This window comes from Lissotriton vulgaris, chromosome 4_1 (genome assembly GCF_964263255.1).
Source record: "Lissotriton vulgaris chromosome 4_1, aLisVul1.2, whole genome shotgun sequence".
NCBI classification, from domain to species: Eukaryota; Metazoa; Chordata; class Amphibia; order Caudata; family Salamandridae; genus Lissotriton; species Lissotriton vulgaris.
In genome coordinates, this window is record NC_141691.1 from 1,101,196,442 (window position 1) to 1,101,215,813 (window position 19,372).

Genomic DNA, 19,372 nt, shown 5'->3' on the forward strand with positions numbered 1-19,372 from the left:
GACGTGGTAACAGATCAGAACCTTTTGCTCAGTCACTCTTGCTCACTTGTGCTCAGAGAAATATATAGAGAATACACACAGGGAAGTTTTCAATATATTTATTGAACCAATGTTATTCTTGTATATAATTCATATGCTGCTATAATCAGTAGACAGAAGATAAAAGTGATTACAAGCACCAAAGAGCAAATGGTAGATCTAGTTCTACAATGGTGCTAAAACAATGTGTAGATATGCAGGCATATAAAACAAGACAGTAATGAGGCATACTCCTACTCTGCAAACCCTACTCTGCATGTACCTAGTGTTTGTGTAGGTGTGAAGCCAAGAATCCCCTCCCCACCCCAAGTGCCGATCCAACCTCATAACCTGGCAAGAGAGAATGTAGGGGCCCGTCTTGGTCTCAGATTGGACACCCGCTCACACAGATGTTAAACTGCTGCGTGAAGTCTCAGCATGCAGGGATCCACGGTGTCCGCTGAAGTGCTGCCTCTGGCAATCTATCAGTATGCTCATTATTTATAATAGAAAGAAGCCTTGTGATGTACGTGTAAAATAGTTAGTTCACTGATATGTAGATAGCTGTGTCGCCCCGTGGATGAAGATAGAATGACATTTGTACCTAATGCATAAAGAGGCCTTGTACATGGTGTTCGAGGCATTGTGAGAATGTTATGCGAAGCTAGATGTGTAAACAAAGTAGTTTCAGAGAAACTAATCCAACATTGTTGCACACTTAAATATGTGCAAAAGGTCACAGCAGAAATGTTATTGTGTAAAATTAGGACAATGTAACAAAATGTGCAGCTTCGTTACCTGGGCGTAACCCGGGCACATAACACCAGGGATTCAGCAGTCATTGTATTTGTATGTAACGAGAATTTTTATTTATTACAATGAACCTTTAAAAGTGATTGTATTACAGACTCCAGGGGTGAACAATGTTTATCAGTTTCTGTTTCAAACTTAAGACTGCAGCTGATTGCATGTGTATCTCCCATGGTATGTGAACTTTCGGCATTAAAGCACACTCCCGGTAGTGCTTTGAATGTCATTGCATAGACCTGCAGCGCTCTAGGAATTCAAAAGCTTTACCAACACAATCACGACTGTCACATTTCACCCATTAACAAAGTTATGGCAGATTCTGAAAGACTGATGTGAAGCAGCGGATATTTCTAGAGGCATTCACTTTTGACTTGCCTTCTGTGCCCGGGTTAAATTGCTTCTTGCAACTGAGGTGCTTTACCCATACCCATGTTTGTATATGACGTCACTGCTTGGGTTCCCATTTTTTCTTGTGAGCGTTTATCACCATATGCGTTTCTTAATCTCACTGCAGCGGGTCAATGTATCTCCCCTTAAATAAGAATTGATACAGTCGGCGAGCAATTCTAATATTTTTTTTTTAAAACATACAGGACAGTGCATGTTTTGATATACCTTTCCCATCTTTCCTGACACTGGACTTTTATAACAATCATCAGAATAAGGAAGCAGGATTTGAATACGAAATAACAGCCTGACATTGCTGTTCTATTTGCTTGTTATGTTATGTTATGTTAATTTAGTCTTCTATAGCGCACGGCTACTCCATAGAGTGTCCCAGCGCTTTTATTGACAACCTGTAGCAGAATAACACAACACAATAAAATAAAACGGACCCAGCAGAAAGAAAGAAGAGCGAACTATAGGGCAAAAAGCCAAGTTTTAAGGCCCTTCCTAAAAGTCAGCAAATTAGAGGTGCTGCGTAATGCCAGAGGCAGAGTATTCCAAAGCTGTGGCGCCAGCAGCTTAAAAGAGCGACCTCCAATGTGAGCCCTTTTTACTCGGGGGACCACAGCAAGGAACAATGATTCAGACCTCAGAGATCGGGCCGGATGGTAAAAGGCAAGCCTCCTTTGGAGATATTTTGCTCCCGAAGCGTGGAGAGCCTTGTGGGCCAAGGTCAAGGCCTTAAAAACTATCCGCTTACGGATAGGCAGCCAGTGGAGTGACTGCAAAAGACCGGAGGCTCTGGCTCGCCTATGCAGGCCAAAAATGGCCCGCGCGGCCGAGTTCTGGACCACCTGCAACCGTTGCAGGAGATATTCCGGCGGTTGGAGTAGTCCAGTCTTGAACCAATTAAGGCCTGCACAGTCGTCTTCCTATGATCTTCTGAGAGCAGAGGAAGGAACTTACGGAGCATCCTGAGGAGGCCAAGACATGTTCCCGTAAGACCAAGGATCCGAGATCTTAACGTCAGACCATTATCAATCTTGATCCCCAAATTATTTTCTAGCTGGGACGAGCACGCTGGAGGAAACATATTGACAGGCCACCATTCCTGCCAGTCTGGGTCAGATGGACAGCCGAAGAAGAGTACCTCAGATTTATCTGAGTTGCACTTGAGGCTGTTAAGCTGGAACCATTTAAAAACAGCCCCAAGGCACTCACGGATACTCTCTCCATCAAAATCTTCTCCTTTCCTGCACGTAAAGAGGAGCTGGGTTTCGTCGGCATAGGATACCATCTGGGCCCCAAAAGACTCCGCCAATGCCGCCAAAGGGGTCATAAAGATGTTGAAAAGAGTCGGGCTCAACACAGAGCCCTGCGGGACTCCGACTCCCAAAGGCGGCATCACGGCAGAGCTGGGTGAGACCCAGACTGTTTGTCGACGGCAAGCCAAGAATGATCTAAACCAGCTGAGCACCGTCCCCCTCAGACCAATCTCATGAAGTCTGGCGAGGAGACCCTCATGGGGGACGGTGTCAAAGGCCGCCGACAAGTCAAGCATTACGAGCATAGCTTTGCCGCCTGAGTCCAGTGCCTCTTTAATGGCTTCGGACACCTCCAAAAGCACCGTCTCGGTGCTTAAATTGGGGCGGAAGCCAGATTGAGTGGGGTGCAGCAAATTGTGAGATTTCAGAAAATTGGAAAGCACGATGTGCACATGCTTCTCCAAGATCTTAACCAGCGCAGGAAGAAGAGAAATAGGCCTATAGTTGGCCAAAGCCTCAGGGTCTAGGCCAGGCTTCTTAAGAAGGGGAATAACCATTGTGAATAGAACGTTACATTTTCAAGACAAAACAATATTTAAAAGGTTTGTCTTGATGCACCGTCCCGCCCATCTCCTGCTGTCTCTTAGGTTTTTGACCCTCTTGAGTCCGATGTCTTGCTTCATATCCCACTGTTCCTCATGTCGCTGCCCACTTCCTGCTATTAATGTCAGCCTTCCCCCTCCACACCCAGTCAGTGATAGATGTTAATATTATGGGGGTTATACATGGCAGAGATCCGAGATCTGAAGTTATCTTGTTTGTGCCAGATGTCTGTCCCCTCCTCCACACACAGTTGCTGCCTAGCTCCGTTAAATGCTAAGTTATTTACTGTTTATAACCTCCTTCATAAATCAGCTTTCTGTGAGATAAACCGAACCTGAGATCTATGAGGCAGATTAACCTCTTTAGCCCAGTGCGGTGTTCTGTATACAGTCCGTGATAGCAAAAGCCATACAGATGATGGACCGAATGGAGAGCAAATCAAACATTCACCCCCAGTCAATAGATCTTGGTTCAATCCATCTTTCTTTTGCTCACCATGCCACCCCAGTTTAGACCCAGCCATATGCAAATGAGTCTTCACCCTGTGCCTCATGGGAGCAGTCCAGCGCGAACTGCCAAGCCAGGTCCTCCACGGACCGGAAACAAGCATCCTGAGACCTGTTTCAGCTTATCACCCCTCATCAGCCAGGCTAGCTTGAATTCAGTGGCACAGGGAGCCCGGGACCCACGTCTGGGCATAGAAAGGCAAGAAAGCAAAAGACACACAGATGATGGACGGAATGCAGAGCAAATCAAATACTCACCACCAGTCAGGATATCTGGGTTAAATCCATTGTTCTTTGCTCACCATGCCACTTAGTGATAGGCATGTCAATGTAATAAGATCATAACACTCCGAATTTTTTTTTTATATTTCTTTTTATTAAACAGTCGACCATTGACAATAAAATGAGTACATATAGGCTGGCATTTCCAATACCGAGGCAAAATCACTTTAGCAAAATAAATAATCACTGTTACATTCAGCTGATCAGGGGGGTTTCAGGAGCTTCCATTTCACCCTGTCTTCTTGATGGGGGACAGATGTCGCCTCTATACTCAGTCCACGCTCCCCAGATCTTACTCCATTTCCCTAAGCAACCCTGTGCAATAAAAAACGATTGCTCTCTGAACATACACCAATTTAGATCTTCTTTCCACTTCCCCACCCGGGGTGGTGGACCAGTCCCCCACAATTGTGCAATGTTCCGCTTCGCTATCATGAAAGCAAGTGACGCCCACTGCGTGGTGTATGTGTTAATATCCGTCGGTTCCCAGATATTCAGTATACATCTACGAGCTTCCGGTCTCAGATTTACTCCCAATACAGACCGTAATTCTTCATGAATATCTGCCCAATACTGTTGTATCCGTCCGCAGCTCCAGAGTATATGCATGAACGTCCCAATTTCCCCACAACCCCGTCTGCAGTGGGCGCTCTCCGCCCGTCCCATGCCTACCAGGCCCGGACCTGTAACATAAACTCTATGAAGGATTTTAACCTGCACCAGCCGGAGTCTGGCCTGGTTGGCCACCACCCACGGGGAGGACACCGCCACCTGCCAATCCTCATCATCTAACTCCAGCCCTTCGCCAGCTCATTTCCCCCTCAATCCCTGCAATGGGTCTTCCATATTATTCACCAGCTTATAAATAAGAGAGATGGCTTTTTCTGGCAAATGTCCGTCAAGCACCCTATCCTCGATGGGGGAGGCTTCAGGGAGAGACGTGCCCTCCGGCACCTGAGTTGATAGCGTGTGTCGGACTTGCAGGTAGCGAAAAAGTTTGGTGTCGGCTAATTTGTTTGCAGTTCCGCGAAGGAATATATCCTGCCCGAGCCCCATAAATCTTTGATCCTAGAAATCCCAATGATGTCCCATTTGCCGAACCCCTTCGTCTTCCAAAGGCTCCCCAACCTCTCAGAGTTCCACAGCGGCGTGGCCAACGTCAACTTGCACTCCCACTGCAGGTGCCTGGGCGCTGCGTGCCACACATGCACCGCATCCGAATTTTCTTTTGTTTTCATAGGCTGTTCAATACCTAATTTGAGATGTAAACAAGTTACATACTTGGTAACGGGCTTTCTCCGTCTGTGAAGCTAGTCACATATGATCCGTGTGACGTGTCATTATTCTTTCCTGTTCTTCAGAGTGAAAAAAACGAAGCATAATCGGTGACTTAACATAAGAGTCGTGTAAAAGCTTCTGGTGTATTGTACTATAGAGCTGAATGTGCAAGTAATGTGAATTGCCATATTTACTACGTTGATTACTACGAAATGGTTGGGGCAGCTACCGTTGCAAGCTAAGTAACCAACTCCGATCTATTGAGAGTTCTGATTTTGGCAATGTGCACAACGGTATTGTCCAGTGAAACATATGTGGTGAATGGAAAGGATTAAGCTTGGAATGTCATTGTTTATATACATTTATGATTTCTTTCGTTTTAGCTCCTGAGACTGAATTGGTTTCTGGAGGATCTGATAAACGTGTCATCCTTTGGCAACTAAGGCAGAACCAGGTAGGCTGATTCTTATATCCCCGTTCATTAATGTTTCAAACAAAACAAATGATAATCAGTTGCATATTTTTGTTACTCTGCCTGCAGTACTAGTACATCGTGGATAGGAACCGGAAACGTTTTCATCCTTTAAGTTGGACAGTGGGCTATTTCTTGGTAAAAGATAAATGTGAGGGTTTACATATTTAAGGGTTTTTTATAAATATTTGTTCATTCTTTCCCATAAATTTTAGTTGGAAAGTTCCACTCGCTGGTCTTCCTATCTTTTTAACTCCAAGACAATTTCCAGGTTCACCGACATAATCTGTATAATCTTTGCAACTATTGTAATTCCACCTCTTCAATTTAACACCACAATTAATAAAGTGCATCCTGTAGCAGCTCATATGTTCGGACTAAATAGTGCTAATGAGGAAGGAGGAGAGCAGGGAAATAGAGCAAAAGAGACAGCAAATGGCAGTGAGGGGTAGTAGAACTAGAAGGCAGCTCTCCGTATGTGGTATTTATGTTTTTTACTTGTATGCAGCCAAAGCAGTGATTGAGTTCAATGAACTTGTATGCCACTGTTTCACTTCCTAAATCTCAACAGTTTGTTCATGATTTTCTAGACTTCTATGTCAGGACCGGAGGCGATGATTATGCTCTGCTTTCTTTATTTTCCTTTACAGCAGTGTTCAACTTTAGTAAACATGAAAAAAACTATCTTCCCCGTAGGACCCAGGGATAGGTCAACCAAAATTAACCAATGAGCAGTGCCGAACAACCACAAAGGCACAAGACTTCTGGGAAATAGCCCCTTTCTTTTCCTGCTCTTCCAGCAGTTAAATCACCAAAATATTTATTCCATAGTTTGTGTGATTCGCTTTGAGCCTCATTGTGGGGTTGTCTGTGTGCTGTGACGCCTTCGCCGCGACGCTTCTGAACTGCTAGAGCGTCCTCATCGCTCCACTCGCAGTGACAGTTTCAGTCTCGAGCTGCATTGGCACGGTGGCAGCTGTTGTGTCCCCGAGGGTCCGCCCCCGAGGTCCGGAGGGACGGACAAGTTGGTCATGTGACCGCTCTATAATAAAAAGGAGGTCGAGCACGTGAGAGGGCGTTCAGAGACGCGCGCCGACCGACCAAGCAACTTTATTCCCAGTGTCTGGCTGAGTTTATTCTAGGACCACGTGCTAGGCCCAGTCAGGGTTAGATGTCCCTTATTGAGCGTAGGTCATCCGACACAACAATTGGCGACGAGGGTGGTGATCGATTCCCCGCTCGGGGTGCGTGTGTGTGTCCCTGTTGGGGTGAGGCGGCTGCGGGCACTACCACGTGTCCGCGGTGCTCGTGCCTTGCCACCACACACCCCCCCCCGCTCTGCCTGCCTGGAGGAAACACTCTGATCCCTGGCTCTCCTCAGGTGAGCAGCGCTGGCCTGCTTCTCTCTGCGGCACACAGGAGTCTGATTGGTCGCGCGAAGTGCGTCCGGCGCTCCGGCTGCCGCTGGATCACATCCCGGCTGCCCACGGACATTCTCCCGGGCGTCCAAAGCGATGGCTAACATTCCGCCCATTGAGCCGTTCGTGGTGGAAGGTGCACCGTCCACTCTCGCACCGAAGTGGAAAGAATGGGTGGACAGGCTATTCATATTCTTTGAGGCCACCAAGGTCCACAAGGAGCAGAAGCGTGCCATGATCCTCCATCTTGGTGGCAAGGACATTCATTCCATCGCCCGCACCCTCACGGAAGCAACTCCCAAAACCCACCACACGCTCATAAATGCGCTCAATGCGCATTTTGAACCCATGGCCAACCAAGACTATGAACGGTTTATCTTCAGGCAAGCGCGGCAACTGCCAGAAGAATCGCTGGACGCCTATCACTCTCGGTTGAAGAAACTGGCACTAACGTGTGGATTTCAGGATGTCACGGAGGAAATCAGAGGCCAGATCATTCAGGGCTGCGCTTCTGCTAAACTGCGCGAGAGAATTCTAGAGGAGTCCGGGAAACCCCTCCCAGACATTCTCACGCTGGGCCGCACGAAGGAGCTGTCCAAGGCCAGGGCAGCCCACATGGAAGCAGCTCTGCAGGCCAATATGAAAGTGGAACCGGTGAACAAACTGCAGGTCCGCCCACAGCCCAAATGGGTGAAGAGAACAACAACTCCACAGGGCGGAGCCTCGGCGCAATCATGTGGTTACTGCGGAGGCCCGAGACACCCGGCGCCAGAATGTCCAGCACGGGGCAAGATATGCTCCGGGTGCGGGAAAATGAACCATTTTGAAAAGGTGTGTCGATCCAAAAAGTTCAGCAAGCCCCGCCAGACAGTACACGCGGTGGCGGAGCCTGAAGGCGCGGAAGGAGGACCCAGCAACAGTGACATGGACGACGACGAGGAGGAAAGGTCCCCACACAAGGTGCACATGATCGGCACAGCCACCCGACGCACAATGACACTACCACAGTGCGCAATACAAGTGGCTGATCAGGACATCATGGCGACGGTGGACACGGGCGCCTCAATAAACCTGATGAGTGCGTCCCTCTATGGAGACATGGCTACTCCACCCAGCCTCCGCCCCACTCCGATCACCGTTTTTGCCTATGGCCAGGATGTGCCCCTCCGTATTCGAGGAAAGTTCAAAGCAGCAGTCCGGCACGGAGATAAGATCACGCGTGCCAACATCTTTGTGTCGGAGGAAGGCCAAGGTATGCTCCTGAGTTGCCGGACGGCAGAAGACCTGGGAGTGGTCTCTTTTGCGTTTGGGGTGCACGAGGAGTCAGTGCAGCAGCTGATCGCAGACTTTTCGGACCTGTTCGAAGGGATTGGCCGATTCAAGGGTCGGGAAATACACCTGCATGTGGACCCCACTGTCCAACCGGTGGCCCTGCGACACCGGCGGGTCGCATTTCATCTGAGGCCCCTGGTTGAAGAAGAGCTACTGAAGTTGGAAACAGCGGGCATCATTGAGAAGGTGTCCGGACCCACTCCCTGGGTATCGCCCATCGTGGTCACTCGGAAACCCAAGCAGCCGGGAGCGGTCCGGATATGCGTGGACATGCGCCTCCCCAATGCGGCCATCAAAAGGGAAAGACACATCACCCCTACGATCGATGACCTGATCGGAGAGATGGCTGAGGCCCGGTGGTTTTCCAAGTTGGACCTCAGAGCGGGGTACCATCAGCTCGTGCTGGATAAAGAGTCCCGGAACATCACGACGTTCTCCACTCACATCGGACTGCGCAGGTACACCAGACTGAGTTTCGGGATCTCCAGTGCTGCCGAGGTATTCCAGAATGTCATCCAAGAGCTCATTGCTGGCATACCGGGGGTGATCAATGTCAGTGACGACATCATGGTGCACGCAAGGACAATTCCTGAGCACAACCAACGCTTGGCACAGGTGTTCCGCAGGCTCCGCAGCGCTGGACTTACTCTGCACCGAGAAAAATGCGAGTTCCTTCAGACCAAGCTGGGGTTCTTCGGCTACGTATTCTCGGCCGATGGCGTTAACCCTGATCCGGACAAGGTCAAAGACATAAAAGATGCACCTCCGCCCACAACTGTCACTGAAGTCCGAAGCTTCCTTGGGATGGTGAACTACTGTGGTCGCTTCATAAGAGACCTAGCTAACCTGACCCTCCCTCTGCGTGAGCTAACCAAAGACTCCACACCATGGAACTGGGGACCGGAGCAGGAAAGAGCATTCCAAGCCATCAAGAGTGCGCTGTCCAGCAACACCACGCTGGCGTTTTTTGACCCCAGACATTTCACTCTTATTGCAGTAGATGCTGGACCGGCGGGATTGGGGGCCGTCCTGATGCAGAGAGCCCGAGACGAGATAGACTGGGCCCCCGTCGCTTTTGCCAGCCGGTCCCTCACGGACACCGAACAAAGGTACTCCCAAATTGAAAAGGAAGCCATCGCGATTCATTGGGGATGCCGACACTTCCACCTGTATGTATACGGGAAGCCCTTCACAGTAGTAACAGACCACAAGCCACTGCTGTCGCTGTTCTCAGGTACCTCATCCAAACCACCCCCCAGAATAGAAAAGTGGATTTTGCAATTACAGGAGTACAACTGTGCCATTGAGTACCAGCCAGGGGCAAAGAATCCGGCGGACTATCTGTCACGACACCCCCGGGCGGCCACCCCAGAGGAGATGGAGGAAGCTGAAGAGACGGAGGCCTATGTGCGATGGGTCGTGGCCAGATCATGCCCGCGTCCCATATCCCTGGAAGAGGTGGTGAGCGCCACGGCTCAGGACGCCTGCATACAGCGGGCCAAAGATCTGCTCCGGACAGCCAACTGGCAGAAAGCTAGGGAGAGCTGGAAGGTGCTCACCCCCGAGGCACAGAAAATCATGGACGGTCTGTACCACGTGAGGGCTGAACTGAACGAAGACGAGGCAGGGTGCCTCCTGCGAGGGCATCGTCTGGTGATCCCGACGGCTTTGACGAGCCGAGTAGTTCAGCTGGCGCATGTAGGGCACCAGGGAATGGTTAAAACAAAGGCCCGGCTACGGACAAAGGTGTGGTTCCCGCTAATGGACGACATGGTGGAAACTGCTGTGCGCACATGCACGGCCTGCCAAACCACAGGTGACAGCCCCCGCGAAGCACCCATAATCGTGGAACCCAGGCCCCGAGGCCCTTGGGAAAGGGTCAGCATGGACTTTGGCAGCCTTCCGGATGGACGGCACACGCTAGTGATGATCGATGATCACTCCAAGTACCCGGAAGTCGAAATTATCACCAGCACCAGCGCTGACTGTGTGATTCCCAAGATAGAGAAAATCATTGCCACGCACGGAGCCATGAAAGAACTCAGAACGGACAATGGCCCGCCATTTCAGGGCCAAGACTTTGCAGACTATCTCTCATCCCAAGGAATTCGCCACAGACGCATCACCCCAAGGTGGCCTCAGGCCAATGGAGAGGCCGAGCGGTTCATGAGAACCTTAAACAAAGTAATCCGTATTGCGCATGATAAAGGACAGTCTGTGGAGATGGCCATTTTCACCTTTCTCCGCAGCTACCGCCAGACCCCTCACTCCACAACGGGGGTAGCTCCGGCACACCTTCTCCTAGGACGAGTAATAACGGACTCCATTCCTCATCATCCCCAGTGGGCCCCTGAACTGATAAAGGAACAGACTGTAGAACTGAGGAGGCGGGCCGCCTATGATCAGATCAGCAAGAAACGGAGGGCGGTGGCCCCCCATATCAAAAGAGGTGACCTAGTGCTCATAAAGAATCGGGCCACTGGGGGAAAATTCAAACTCAGTTATGAAAGACGACCATGGCGAGTCAGTGGCGTGAAGGGCACCCGCATCACAGCTACTCGAGGACGAGACAAGGTGACTCGCAATGTATCTCATTTCAAACTCTACCACCCGGCGAGTGGCGAGCCAAGGCGCCAGCAAGGCGACAGAGAAACCGAAACTGCAACAATGGTGCCGCCTGGTGAATCAACATCTCAGCACGAGGTCCGGCCACGTGCCGAGCAGCCGGTCCCTGGTGAGGATGTGGGCGGAGACCAGGAGGCCCTGGATGAGGCCCCAGATCTGGAGGGGGCCGACAACGAGGCGCCAAGCCAAGAGGTGGAGACTGGAACAGAGCCGATGACTCAGCGAGGGTCCCAGCGCCAGCTACGTGCTAACCCCACCCCCTCCAGCTGGCTGAGAGACTACTTTACGTAAGATTGTTCTAATTTATATGTGTGCCCGCACGGTGTTGAACCGAATGCGTTAGCATTTGTGAAAGACGCTGAAGGTACCGGTCCCGATGCGAATGAGACAGTGGGCTCGACCAGACCCTATTTGAAATGGTACAGTGTGTTTTTGGTTTTTGTTGTTTGTCTTGTTTTAGGAGGAATGTTGTGTCCCCGAGGGTCCGCCCCCGAGGTCCGGAGGGACGGACAAGTTGGTCATGTGACCGCTCTATAATAAAAAGGAGGTCGAGCACGTGAGAGGGCGTTCAGAGACGCGCGCCGACCGACCAAGCAACTTTATTCCCAGTGTCTGGCTGAGTTTATTCTAGGACCACGTGCTAGGCCCAGTCAGGGTTAGATGTCCCTTATTGAGCGTAGGTCATCCGACACAACAGCAGCCAGGAGCCGCTAGAGGGTGTCCCGCTGCTCTGTGAGGGATGCACGTCGTTGTCAATTTCTCTAAATAAGACTGTCAGACCTGCGTCACTGCAAAGCCACTGCCTGAGCCGCCTTGGAAGCCATGACACCCGTGTTTGCACGAGTTTGTACCTTTATTTTTAACAGCCTGATTCCCGCTACGGTGCGGGTCGGTAATTAACTCTTAGGTCTCTGACCTTTTTTCCATTCCCCCAGAGCGAAGGCTTACTTGGCATTAAGGCTGTTGTTTGGTACCGGGCCAAGCGCAAGGATGCACGTTTCAGATAGGGTGAGTCCGCCCCCTGGGTTGACAACCTTATACAGTGCTTTGTATGCCCAAACCTTCCCAGTCAACAAACTTCAGGGCTTCGGGCTCGCAAAAGATAAATTGGGATACTTAACATAGGCAGGCATTCTTTTCCCTCACACATGCCCTTTAGCCACTAGGGCATGTAATTGACATGAAAGGGGACTAGGTAGAAGAGGAATCCTTGCAGGTCCTCCCCCTAGATGTTCTGCGAGGCTGTGTATACCTCCATGCATCAAGCTGTCCGTTCGGCCATGGGCCCCTTTGAGCGCCACCTCACGGAGATTGTGTATGCTGAGAATCCTCCTTTATAGGGGTACCTCCCCTCCTAACCCACGCCCTAAATGCAAGTCTGATGCCATCATTTATTTTGGCACTTTTAAATGCCTTAAAAAGACCTTCCTAGCTCGCTTTCCCCCCGAACCTTCTGATACATCAGGGGGCGCAGTTGCCATGTCCCCACGGGGTGGAGGGGACGAAGGGGAGGAGGAATCACCTTGTGAATCTAATGATGAAGCGGGCCCTTCAAGGCCCTGGCGTCCCCATGCAAGTGGCACAGAAGCCCTGTTGGATATGATGGTTCCTGAAGACCTTGTGCATCCCCGCTCTACAGAGTGGATGCTGGCGCCTAAGGTTGCCCAGTTTGTGGCAAGTTGTAAGAAAGTGGCTCTGTATATACTGCACCAAAGTAAGGTAAGGCACAGAGTCCACAGTCCCCAGAGGTTTGGCAAAGGTTAAAGTTAGATATAAACTTACTCTCTAAAGTGGTAGCTTGGTCGAGCAGTAAGGCAGTATCAGAGGAAAGTGTAAAGCATTTGTTGTACACACTCAGTCAGCAAATGGTCTCACACACTCGAGAACTGAACTCTAGGCCAATTGTTTTGTATATAAAAATATATTGTTGTTTAATTTTAGAACCACCAGTGGGTATAACAATACTTTCTCAGAATGAGCTGCTACAGTTGATTACTTTAAAATAACAATAGACTTTTCAATACATTAGAAACAGTTGTTGCAATATGCAACATAAGTTAAACACAATTATAACATTGAGCTCAATGGGAATTTTAAGTAAAATGCAACACCAGTTACTTTGCATATGTTTTTCTTACTCAGGGCTGGATCCTGGATTCAGCCCTGGTGCATCTCCTGTAAACAGTTGAAAGAAAGCGTTTTTAAGGAATATTTGTGTGTTTCAAAAATCGACAAGAATTTCTGGCAAAAACCAGCCAATGTTATCCTCTAGAGGAAAATCAGGTTATCGGAAAATCACAGCTGTAATTACTTTTAAAGGTCAATGCTGGGCACAAAGATCCAGCACAGGGATCTCTCCTAGGAACAGGAGAGTAATTTCGTTTTCGTGGATGGGATGATTTTTAGTGAATATTTCAAAGTTTAAAAACTCGACACTTTGAAGAAATTCCAAGTGAAAACCAGTCAATTTTACCCTATGGAGAAAATGTAGGTTATTGGTTTCCAGGTAAGTACTCGACTGGAAGAGTTAAGGTTCTGGGGATAGACTCGGGGGTCTCCCAGGTTCAGGTAGGTACAGTAGTTACACCCTCAGCGGCTCAGGAGCAGCCGGGTGCAGGGAGTAGGCCCAATGTTAGCATATTGCGGATGGGGGGCCTTTGGTTGGTGGCTTCTAGCAGGCATGCCACGCTGCTGTGGGTACTGGGTTCCTGGTCACTTACACAGGGCAAGTGGGGAAGTAAAATAGAAACAGATGCTGCACTTCCAGTGGGTCTCGAGCGGCAGGGTGCTTTTGGGCCTTCGGTTGCCCAATGGATTTCAATGGGAAAGCTGCAAGACGAACAAAGGCTGCAAGCTCGGGGACGGAGAATCTTCAGGTGCGACCACCACTTCAAGAGGTAAGTTGGGAAGTTGTAGGCTGGGTAGACACCCAGGAGTTGGGCACAGGGGCCCATGGGGAGCCGGGTGCCGGGCTGTTTTTTGGTGTCGGGAAATCTTACCCTCGGCTGGTCGCGGTTGGAGGGGTCCCTTGTTGTGAGGCTGCAGGCATCGTCAGAAGCATCAAGGAGGGTCCTTAGGTGCTGTATTCTGGGTCATAGTCGCCGGGGGGATGTCCTTGTGGTCTTTGGTAACTCGGGCACAGGCCGGGCTCGGCGGGTGCAGAGTGTGCTGGATACACTGTTCCTGTCTGGCACCAGGTGGCCTCGTTCCTGCAGATGTACATATGTGACAGTAAGAAAGGGATAGACAGGTCCTGGAAGGCTGCCAGGACAAGCTCCTGGTTGTCTGTGGCCTTCTCGCCAAGATCTTAGACCTTGCAGAAGAGGCTAAGGCCTTAAATTCCCCCCTTTCTCCCAAATCGGTATCAGGCTGGGTCCCACGTGCCCTAGTGTTCCTAGGCAACACTAACTGCACTCTTTCAACAGAGAGGCGGCGCTCACTCCTATTGAAGGTTGACCCCAAACGTGGAGATCTTGCTCCCGGAGGCAGGCGCTGTGGCTCAAGGTGGAATCTTTGGTGAACCTTTTGTCAAAGAATTGAGTACATTTGTGGCAGCGTTCACCTCCCTGGATAAGGTGCAAGCCTCAATAAAGAAGGTTTTTCACCAAAAGAATTTTATGGGGGCCGGGTGTGGCAGGGAGTGCTTGACCGGCCGCTACTACACCCAAAGCCCTCCCAGGAACTTCAAGAAGGTGGAGGAGCAGCCTAAACAAGGAGAGTTCTTCCACTCCAGGAGAAACTACAGAGGCTGGAGGCTGGCTCTCCAGAGGCGCTTCCAGGGGCATGCCCAGCCAGGTCAGGATTTCCCACTTCCCCAGGTACAAGTAGGGGGCACACTGGCTCTGTTCGCACACAATTGGGAGGTTATTGCTATGGATGCATGGGTTCAACAGACCATCAGAGGGTTCCATATAGAGTTTTACAGGTGCCCGGTCCAGGAGGCTCGCCCTCGAGTGCTCGTTTTTGCCGAGTCTCAAGCTGCCCTGGTAGCCAGAGGAGGTGGTGGACCTCCTGCCCAAAGGGGCAATATACCATATCTCTCATCACCCTAGGGTTTTTTAAGCAACATTTTCTTGGTGAACAAGACCTCACACAATAATGTCAATAATCTACATCATATGTACAGGTAACAACCGTCCCCTGGCCCACTAGAGTGGTCTTTTCTCACAAGTGTAAATATGGCAGTAAGTGTGTAAGTGGAATGTTTTCTACTTCCAAGAAAGTGATCTAATTCCTTAGGACAACTGCCTCTGAAGTATTAACCGGTTATTTTACTGTCAATACCTTTCCTGTCCAGACGCCTTGTTCTTTGGGGACTACTTGTTTTTTATAGCACGGGCACATTTGGTGGTGTGTGTCTCTTATTTTACTCCGTAGTTCACCCTCCATGTGGAACAAAAGTGCATGACTTATACAATTAAATGTAAACATTTTGTTGTCCGATCCAAAAGGCTAATTTGCCTAATGATTTGTTTACTATCAGACTCAGAAGTAAACACATGGGAAGATAGACAGGATTTTAAGAAGTAAACTCCACACAAGGTAGGATGAAGAAGAGGAGTTTATTCAAACCAGATTCTTCTGTGCCAACTACTCGAGTGAGCTCCCCAACATTCCAAGGCGAGCTTACTCAAACATTCTACAGGTCGGAGGGACCAAGTGGTGGAAAGGGAAAGCAGGGGGAGTGGGGCATACCATGTTATAACACACCTCCCTCTGTAACACAACATATGAGTAAAAGCAAAGAGGCAGTAACATTTGCAACAGCCTAGCTTAAACTAAAAGGGAAACAAAATGAGGGAAAGATCCAATTCATGCAATATAATACAGTACATTGAAATTGCATATAAAACCATAGGTACAGAACCAAAAGTAGGAGGAACAACGGAGAGCACAGCAAGGTATACATTACATGCTGTAGTCAGCTTGCCATGCCGGACCCCTACGTTGCTGTGCAACTCTTCCTCTACTAGAATCACCTACCGCTTCACCAGCGTCATCATTGCTAGAGGATTCGGAGACATGAACGTTATTGCAACGAGCTAATCTATCCATGCTCCGCAGATTCCCATCTTCTAACAGAACAGAATTATTGTTTACTTTCTTTATTATAAGGGGTTTGGAGAAAACGGAACGTTTAGACTTCACTAGAGTGGGTTTCTTGACCACCACCCAATCCCCAACCATCCATTCTCTGTCCTTAGTACCCCATTTAGCATCATACTTGTCTTTGTACTTAGCTTGATTTTCTTTCACCTTTTCTGCAACATTGCTCCTGTCAACCCACACAGGGGAGCCAATTGGGGGTGAGCTTAGAACCTGGGTTCCTGCCTTTAAGAGAGGTAAATGGGGAGACTCCGGACACTGAATTAGGTGTGATGTGATAAGACCACAACATTTTTCTTAAACAGTCTACCACGGAATCTTTGGCAATCACAGCTAGTTGAATGGTCTCCTTCAGCATTCTATTTGCCCTTTCTACTAACCCATTGGATTTTGGAGAGTACAATGGAGATTTGATGTGAACAATGGATAAGTCGTTCAAGAATTCCTTCATCTCATCTGAAGTGAATTGCACCCCATTGTCCGTCACTACTTCACTGGGGATGCCCTCCTTAGAAAAGGTCTCTTTAAGAAACTCAATGAGGTAAGCAGTGGAGATGGAAGGGACAAACTTGGTGGTTATCCAATGGGAATGATAGTCGATCAGAACGAACATGAACTTTTGGGAAAGGTTTAACATATTCAACGGGCCAATAATGTCCATCCCTAGCTTATCCCAAGGTTTTGCAGGCACGGTGACAGGAACCAAAGGAGCTTTACGGACATTCTTGGATTTGTCACTGGTACCACACTCAATGCAATTTTTTACCAGTTCTTCAATTTGTGTGTCCATTCTCGGGAACCAATAGCTTTGACGAATTTTACTTTTCGTCAGACTCCGACCAGGGTGACCTTCATGCCCTAACCGTATGATGTGACCTCTCATACCAGACGGAGGGACTAATTTGTTACTCCTCCAGACCCTGTCTTCCACAATGAATAATTCATCCTTCACGCACCAGAGCTCTTGGAGATCTTCTGGCACCTCCTCTTTTGTCTCTGGCCAGCCCTTTGAAATCATTACTTTCAATCTGTGCAACACCTCATCTTCCTGAAGTGATTTCTCCCACTCCTCTTTTTTTATGGTCGGGATATCAACCGCAAGGATGGTTTCTTCTACTTGGGCCTCCTCAGGTTCATTTTCCAAAACTGGCATACGTGATAGACAATCCGCCAAGAACTTTTTGAGCCGGGGACATGTACGATGGAATAGTTGAACCCTTGCAGTCCTAGAACCCACTTGGAGATGCTTGGTGTAGTATTTTCCAGCAGTTTGGTAGCAAATAGCGGGATCAGTGGTTTGTGGTCCGTTCTTAAGCAGAACGGAATTCCCCACAAGAAGTACTTAAAATGATGAATGGCCCAGTAACACGCAAGTGCCTCTTTCTCAATGGTGGAATAATTAGTTTCCGCCGTCTTCAAGGTCCTTGAAGCGAAGGCTATCACTCTTTCTTCGCCATTTACCATTTGAGTCAAGGAAGCTCCCAACCCTTTATTACTGGCATCAGTTGAGAGTGTGGACTTTGCATTGGGATCAAATGTGTGTAAAATAGAGGCGTTCACAATGGCTTCTTTGACGTGTTGGAATACTTGTTGATGTACAGTGCCCCATTTAAATTTGGTTCCTAGTTTGAGCAGTTCACGGAGAGGTTGTACTTGGTCAGCAAAGTTCTTCACAAACTTTGACATATACTCAACCAGGCCCAGGAAAGACTTCAATTCCTCTTTATTTTCCGGAGCAGGAGCAAATTTGACTGCGTCCACCAAACTGGCCCTGGGTTTGATACCTTCGCTCGAAATGGTGTGCCCCAGATACACCACCGACTGCACCCCCACCTTACATTTTTCTTTCTGGGTCGTGACTCCCGCTTTGCTGAGGTTTGATAGTACCACCTCCAAAACTTTGTTGTGCTCATCTTCAGATGCTCCATAGAGCAAAATATCATCCTGGTAGCAGATAACTTTTTCGAGACCTTGCAAAATATTTTGCATTATGTGCTGGAACACAGCAGCCGCCGAATCAAGTCCAAAAGGTAACCTTGAGAACTGATATGCACCAAAAGGGGTTATGAATGACGTGAGGTGCTTTGAATCTGGGTGAAGGACAACCTGGTGGTAGGCCGAGGACAGATCTAGAACAGTGAAATACTTTGCTCCTTGAATTCCCATCAACATCTCATTAATGTTTGGGAGGGGGGTGTCTGTCCACCCAGATGTTGGCATTCAAGTCCCTGAGGTCAACACAGAGACGGATGCCTCCCCCCCCCCCCCCCCCCTTTGCCGCTACCACAATGGGGGCCAACCACTCTGAGCTTTCAATACGCTCTATTATTCTGTTTTCTTCCAGTCTGTTCAATTCTGTCTGTAGGGGTTCTCTTAGCAACAAAGGGACAGACCTTGCTTTATGTACAACTGGTTTAGAATTAGATTTTAGTTTGATCTTGTGGAGGAACCCTTTTAGTTGCCCTAACTTGTCTGTAAATACCTCGGGAAATTTCTCACAAACCTCCTTCCCAACCGTAGGCCTATCAATCAGCAACACTTGTTCAGGAGCATTCAGATCTAATTTGATACCTAGGTCTTTTTGGTGTTTCCATCCTAACAAATTTGATCCACTTTTTGTGATATACACTTTAACCAATGTTGACCTATTTTTAAAATCAATCTGCATTAACAACATTCCAACTAAGGGAATGGGATAAGAAGTGTATCCCCCTGGTTTGATATCAGGAGGCAATAGGTCGTACTCTTTATGGCCTGAATTTTCTTTGAACGCAGACTCATTTATGAGAGTGTAAGGTGAACATGAATCAGCAAAAACATCATATGCAACATTGTCCAGTAATATTTTACATTCAGGATATTCATTCACATTCTGTTCACCAATGTTCAACACTTGAAAAATAATGTCCCCTTGCAACGGTTGGTCTAACTCTTGGACCACCATGTGAGTAGTACTTTTCTTTTCGTGGCATACCCTTGAAAAATTGCCCCTTTTCTTGCAATTACTGCAAGTGACTCCCCTCGCTGGACACTTTACATCATTCGCTAGATGGTTTGGGTTACCACATCTATAGCACTTTGGTTTGTTGGGCTGACCACTGTGCTTATTCACCTCAGGTTGGTTAGACTTATTTTTAACATCTCTCTGAACAACTTTGTTAACCCCAAATTCATTAACTTGTTTTACCTCACCAGCCTCCTTCATTTCATTCATGCAGTAGCTTGTGTGCTCAATGCTGATGGCAATATCAGTAGCTCTTTGTAAATCTG

General features: G+C 48.6%; 1 protein-coding gene across 6 annotated transcripts in view; it reads left to right on the plus strand.

Annotated features, from left to right (window-relative positions):
* Window positions 1-19,372, plus strand: part of ELP2 (elongator acetyltransferase complex subunit 2) — a 1,268,509-nt gene that overhangs the window by 95,989 nt on the left and 1,153,148 nt on the right. For all 6 annotated transcript variants that reach the window (XM_086965323.1, XM_086965328.1, XM_086965324.1 and 3 more), the window contains exon 4: window positions 5,533-5,603. In XM_086965323.1, the coding sequence (XP_086821449.1) occupies window positions 5,533-5,603 (71 nt within the window). The remainder of the gene's footprint in view (window positions 1-5,532; window positions 5,604-19,372) is intronic.